Source organism: Halyomorpha halys, unplaced genomic scaffold (genome assembly GCF_000696795.3).
Source record: "Halyomorpha halys isolate HHAL.00 unplaced genomic scaffold, Hhal_1.1 Scaffold467.1, whole genome shotgun sequence".
Classification (NCBI taxonomy): Eukaryota; Metazoa; Arthropoda; class Insecta; order Hemiptera; family Pentatomidae; genus Halyomorpha; species Halyomorpha halys.
In genome coordinates, this window is record NW_027114004.1 from 45,213 (window position 1) to 52,588 (window position 7,376).

General features: G+C 30.5%; 1 protein-coding gene across 1 annotated transcript in view; it reads left to right on the top strand.

The window, feature by feature from the left end:
- The window catches only part of dop (microtubule-associated serine/threonine (MAST) protein kinase dop), a gene marked incomplete in the record, with an annotated part of 102,490 nt that overhangs the window by 43,104 nt on the left and 52,010 nt on the right, over positions 1 to 7,376 (top strand). Inside the window, 1 exon segment of the mRNA XM_067051257.1 lies at positions 5,131 to 5,362. Coding sequence (XP_066907358.1) covers positions 5,131 to 5,362 — 232 coding nt within the window.

The following is a 7,376-nucleotide window of genomic DNA, read 5'->3' on the forward strand; positions in this document are numbered from 1 at the left end:
AAAACGACAGGACTTTTTGAATGCCCTGGTAAATACCACTTATACAATGTTTTGAGTATAATGGCCTCTTAGAGGAAATATTTCACCTAAGTTTTCTGAGTTTGAAGTAGGCTCTCAAATCTTAAATTTCATTATTTTTTTGATTTTTGAAATATTTAAAGGAGTGACTTCCTCTCCTTAACATTCTCCATGACGAAATCCTTCAGACTAAATGTAGCATTTATTTCTTTATGCTTAAATAACATCATTCAGGAAAATATTTTGATTTTTCTTTCATTTATCTAAAATTGGCCACAACTTTGAAAATATTGATTATCATCATGGGAGTAGTTTCATTCCATTAAGATAACTGTATCTCACTTCGCTTATTTTGAACAAATTATATTTGCAAATATTCTATCCCCTTATTTCAGGGGAGGTTTCCCCCTAAAATTTGGGCATTCTCTGCTTTCAATTCCTACTACCAAGACGAAGTTATGATAAAGTTTACTAATTGTACATATTTTGTTGTTTATTTTCTGGTTGTGGTCTGGAAAAACAGCAATGGAAAAAATAGGGCAACTATTTGCAAAGAGTTGATGTTTCGACCCACATTACAAGTCTTTATCAGTAATAAAAGAAAAAGATAAAGAGTAGGTGAAACTAGTTTAGGAATAAAAAAGTAACAAATATAAAACTGATGTAAAGGTAAGTGTGTAAAAAGGCATTTATATGAAAGTCTGATTTTAAAATAAAACAGAAATATTGTGAAAATTAATTGATAAATTAATAATGCTGTGGAATAATGGTTGTGTTGTATTATGTGTTAATAATACTTATGTTGATGATGGCTTGGTCCTCCACCTCGACCATGGTCAGTTATTTATTACTTTATTTGTTCAGTCTGTACCTGTCAGCTCTTTACTCATTGTTAAGTCAGTTATAGTCCAAGGGCCCAAGAGGAGAAAAAAGTCAGTAATTTCACACCAATTTTTGATTACTTTAATGAAAACTATGTATATTTAGTAGTCAAAATTGGTAGGTCTGCTAAGTAGAGTTAGAGGGAATGAAAAATGGCTTCTGTTTCAAAATGTTAAAAAAAAAAAAATTAATTTTTCATTCGAAAAACTGTCATCAAAATATAGTGAAAGAGAACATACACTGGATTCTGGAGCGAGATTCCACTACATCAGCTGCCAGGATAATAGAATAGGTCGCATCAACTTCCAATATTACCTAAAGTTTACAAACAGTAAGAAGTATTATTCACAAATATAATTATCATGGTACGGTTAAAAAGGAAAAACCTTTTATTACCAAGACGAACAGTGAAAAATGGCTCAAGTTTGCCAAATCATTTGTTAATAAAGACTTATAATTCTGGAAAGAATTAATTTTTTCAGAGGGAAGTAAATTAAATATTTTCGACTCTGATGGCTGCAAGTACGTTTCGGCGAAAACCTAATAACTAGTTTCTACAACATGAGAGGTGGCCCACTGTAAAACATGGAGGCGGAAGTGTCCAAGTTTGGGGTTACACGTCATGGAATAGTACAGTAAACTTGGCATTTATTGATAGTATTATAAATGCCGAAAAATATGTCAACATTTTGTGGCATAATTAAACAGTAGTGCCAATAAGTTGGGGATAAAAGATACTTTTATCTTCCAACAAGACAATGATCCCTAGCTTACTGCTAATAAAACGAAAGTGTAGATGTACAATGTTCCAAGGCAAATTAAAAGATCACCATAGTACCTGGACATTAATGTTACAGAACACCTTTGGTATTTGTTAGACCTGAAAATAAGAAAAAATAAAATTTGTTTGAAAGTGTACTAAAGGAAACTTTGTATGAGAAATGGTGTAAAATTGGTCAAGAAGTAACACAAAATCTTGTTTTGTCAAGGCCAAGATAATGAAAAAAATATTAGTGGCATCCAGTTTTAATCTATAAAATATTATGCTCATAATTAAAAGTGCGAATACTTTTTTGACTTTCTAAAAAGAATTTTTTCTTGTTTTTTAATTTTTAATATTTATTTTACAATTATGTGTATTTATGAATAATTTATTAAATAAGAATGTTTAAAAATAAAATTTTTGTTTTTTTAAAATGGAGCATAAAAAAAAAAATTAAGTGTGGCTTTACTTATATGGCCCACTGTAATCAGCCAACAAAAATAAAAATAAATTCACCAACTACTGATTTTTCAGTTCATTTTTTATGAAATGTTGTTTTTAAAAAAGTACATCTCGGGAACTATTGAACATTATTTGTTCTATCAGGACTCATCTTTTAGCAAATTTACTACTACTACTAGTGTGGCTCTACAATCCGGTGTTGAATCCTGGCCTCCTCCAGCAGCTTCCGCCAATTGTCTCTGTCTCTTGCAGCCGCCCTCCAATTCCGAAGCCCCAGCATATTTGTTGCATCAGCAGCAACACCATCAGCCCATCGCAGCTTTTGTCTTCCTCTTCTCCTGGTACCATGGATTGGCTCCATCAGTAATTGTCTTGGTGGAGCCTCACTGCCCATTCTAACGACATGTCCTGCCCATCTCAGTCTTGAAATTTTCATCACTTGAACTATGTCGGGCTCCTTAAACATAGTGTACAGCTCCTGGTTTTTCCTTCTTTTCCACTCTCCTCCGATGAGAACACCACCATATAAACGTCTGTGGATTCTTCTTTCAAAGACCAGGAGTTCCTGTTCACAAGCCCGGGAGGTAGTCCAAGTTTTACAACCATACAGCAAGACTGGGCGCACTATCGTCTTATAAGGACAAAGCTTTGATTTTCTGGAAAGAGCTCCACTCCAGAACTGCCTTGCCATAGAAAAGTAGCACCGATTTGCCGCTATGATCCTACACCGATTCTCTTGTTGAGGTTTGTTTTCGTAAGTTACCAATAAGCCAAGATTAGAAAATTTACTTTACTTTAAATGATGTTATATTAGGTTTTCTAATGTAATTGGTAGTTTTAAAGATACGGAGCTCCAAATGAAAAATTAATTTTTTTAATGTTTTGAAATAGATACCATTTTTCATTCCCCTAACTATACTTGGTATACTTAACAATTTGAATACTAACTATACATAGTATTCATTAAAGTAATAAAATTTTGGGGTGAAATAACTGACTTCTTTTTCCACTGGGTTCTCGTATTTTTATTATATCTTCTTGATTTTTATTTTTATATTTCTTACGACTTCTATTTTATTTTTGTCAGTTTTTCATTGAACGTTAACAATACACATATACAATTTATGTGAATATTGGGATGTGTATAATGGACCATGTATATAATACTTCTTGTACACCAACATGTTAGTTTTATATTTATGTTACTTTTATACCTCTACTGTATCTTCACCTACTCAGTATCCTTTTCTTTTAACCCTCACCGACTTGTAGTGTAGTTTGAAATGTTGGCTTTTAATAGGTAGTTGGCACTATTTTTTAATTGTTCATTTCTTCTGACTACAACCCAGACCATCTCCTTGATTCACATACAGTAAACCTTCAGTATATAATATGAAATTAATATTTGGATTATGCTTTGTAAGGAAGTTCCATCCATTGTCTTGTGAAGCAAGGCAAGGTGTAAGTAATTTCATCTGCCATAATGGTGGGTGAGAGGTCTTCACTCTGCGATGTCTGTTTGACATAAGTAAAAGATACTTGGGCTTTTTCATCCACCTAGAATATGAATAGAATATGATAATGGTTAATTACAGAAACTTCAATTTCTACTTATTATCTAAATACTGTCTTATTTACTAGTTCAAATTTTATGAGCTAAGTCCAATCAGGTTTAAATGATGCAATAATTCAATAAATAACTTCATTCCATAAATAATCAAATTAGATTTTAAATAATGATCAGTTAATAGTTGAACATGGATATTATATGAGGAGAAGATGGTTAGGGATGCGGTTAGTGAAGAACACAAATAAGTAAAAACTTATTTATTAGTGCCAGTGTATCTGAGTAGTATTGAGGAAAATGTATATTGCAGTATTATAAGAATATAAAAATAGTTTGAGGATATATTAATATTAAAATTAATAATGAAGGAAGGCAAATAAAATAATATAGATATGAAATCAAGTTAGTAAATACATGTAAAAATTAAAAATTATTTAAAATTGAATTTATATACATAAAAAAAATAAAATGATAAAGAAAAAAATGTAAATATGATTAATTAAATATACAAATAGAGTAACAGAATTAAAGAAGTACATATAAAGTTATATAAGTTAAAAGTAGTAAATAATACAATTAATAGTATTTAGATGTGTTGGATAAATCGATTCGAAGAAAACGTCCAGAACTGGCAAATCGAATGGGTGTCGTCTTCCATCATGACGACGCTAGGCCCCACACTTCGTTAGTCACCTGCAATAAATTGTTAGCCCTTGGATGGAATCTTTTGCCCCACCCTCCCTATTCACTGGACCTTGCTCCTAGTGACTACCATTTATTCCGGTCTCTATAAAATTCCTTAAGTGGAAAACGGTTTGAAAACGAACAGGGTGTCAGGGAGCACCTTGATCACTTTTTTGCTAATAAACCACAGACATTCTATGAACAGGGTATTATTCAGCTGTTGGAGAGATGGGGTAAGGTAATTGAAAATAATGTACATTACATTGTAAATTGAAATAAATATACTTAGTTTTCTTTCACCCAAAAAAACTGAAAGGACTTATTTCCCAACACTATATATTGCTGCAGGTACCTCTCTCTATATACATTGGATGATGGGCCCTGGGGAAAAAGATGGTATAGGCTGTTAAATATATATTGTTTACAGACACTGCAGATTTCTTCATCTTATTCTTTTTTCAGATTTCTTTATGTTATTGATATTTGAGGGAAACTTATGGAAACGGCACTAATTAATAAGTTTTTACTTATTGGTGATCTTCACTAGCTGCACACACAATCATCTTCTCCTTATGTAGATTTTAAATATTTAAATAAAAATGTACTGATATTTTGTTAGTAATTTATGTTTATATAAAGAAATAAAGTATAATTAAAAACTACATTCATAGAATTAATCTTAAAATATTTAGTTGTTCATTTGTTATTGTATATTCAAATGATTGTTTCACAATTGTTTGTTTTGTTAATTTAGACATTAGAAAAATCTTCTGAAGCAGCTGCACAATTAACTGGTCTGATTCGACGCTTACTCTTGATTATTTCTCGTCCAGCTAGGTTGCTAGAGTGTCTTGAATTTGATCCAGAAGAATTTTATCATTTGCTAGAGCAAGCTGAAGGACAAGCTAAGATTTGTCAAGGAATAAAGGATGATATTCCACAGTATATAATCAATAAGCTTGGTCTCAATCGTGATCCAATTGAAGGTTTGTTTGTTAAATAGTAATGTAATTGTTTTCAAGTGATTTGGCAAGTTGTTTCTGTTAGTCATAGAGTCCTTTAGAGTGGCATCGCCCTTTATTAGTTATTGTTTGTGTGTGAAACCACTACCATTTATTAGAAGCCCAAGTGTTTAATGTTGGATAAAACAGTTAGTGATTTCTTAATTTGTAATTGTACTATGCTAAAATATGATTTTCTTTTCTTTTCTTTTTTAATTAATCTGTTTTTTATTAGTTGCATGCTTTAAATAAGTTTTTTTTTTCTATTACACTTATGTTCAATTTTAGAATTATTAATTGCCTAAGATTGTTTTGTAGTTATGTATCCTATTAGTTTCTTATAGTTTAAGGAATTAATGATCTACTTCGAGCTATTTAAAATTTATCAGTGGGCCCCTGGAATAGCAATAAGGTTGGTTTGAATACTTTTTAATTTATAATAGACAATTAAAAGGGAAAAAAATAATGAATCTAAGAGAAATTCTTTAAATTTTTGTAAAAAGCAGTACTAATTCAAATTTTTGGATTATTGGAAATCATTTGTAATAATATCTTTATAAAGTCCAAATTTTTTTTTTTAATAGCTTATGACTTTGTATAGATTCTTTATTATAATAATTCCATCATCTCACTAAGTGTTTTTCTGACATGGGCTCGCTTTTTAAATTTTAATAATTTAAATCAAAAATATGCTTCATTTTAAAAATATTAATAAATACTCTACTAATCTTTAAGTAATTATTATGATGGTATAGATGCTAATTTTATTCAATGAAAACCTATGTATTCACTATGTATATGGCAATCTCTGTAATAGAGTAAATAGTATCTTTCACTGTGAATAATTAAAACATAGATTGATTCCTTGGATCCCTGAGGATTTTTTCTGAAGAAGCTGTGATGATCAATTACAGTTAGCTAAGGGTCCAGGAGTGCCTGGTTTTTTAGCTATGTAAGTTCAATTCTCTCCTGTATCAGTTGATAATATCGTATAGCAATCCTGCAAAATGAATCTTGACACTAGGCCCTTAACAGGGTCTACTCAGCCAGCCTCCTGAGAACAATTGAGTAGCTATATGAATATAAGAACAAAGGTTGTTCTGTCCTTTAAATTGAAATTAAGTTTTTAAAGTATCACTTATCTGTCTCGCTAGCTAACTTCATCATACTGACATCGAATATGATAGCCATTAATACAATTATATTTCACCGATTGATTGATCAAAATTTATTTGAAACATACTGATAAAAGAACATGTGGTCAACCAGTGATACAGATTGTACAAATTTTTTATGAAAGTGCTGATAAAGAGATTTAGAACCTTTAATGTAGATTAAGAAACGATTCCAAGGTATTTTAATGCCTACAGGTAAAATGTTTGTTTCAAAAGTTGAGGTATTATTTTTGGAAAATAGGAAAAAATGGAGCATTGTTTTTGGTGGATTATGAATCCTAGGAGAGTTTAGGTTTCTAGTTTGTATAAAGGCATTTCTTAAAAAAACTGGTGAATAAATTTTGTTGGATACTGGTACATGCAGACATTGTGGGTAACAAAGTTACAGACCAGCAGGTATTGTCACTACCTAATACAGTTAAAACTATATTCTGGACCAATGTGTGAAACTATGAATTTGCGTAGATATATACATAACCTTGTCACTATTAAGCCTGTCCATTTTATGAAATTCATCTTTCATGTTTGTTTTGTATTTCTGCATTTTATTGCTATTATGTTACTCAGATTTTGTATTTTTATGAACTTTTTTTTTATTTCTTAAGTAAGCTTAGATTTATATCAGGTATATGTTACATTTTGATAAAATGTCCAGGTATTTTTTCCAAGGACTTCCGTTAATCCTTTCGAATATTCTGTTATTTTCATGACATCCTTAAAAAAATCTAATAAATTTTGGTTTACGTTAAGTTATTTTATTTAAAGTCATAATTAGTATTGTTATACTACAGTTTAAATGTATGTTTTGTTTATTTTTAATTATA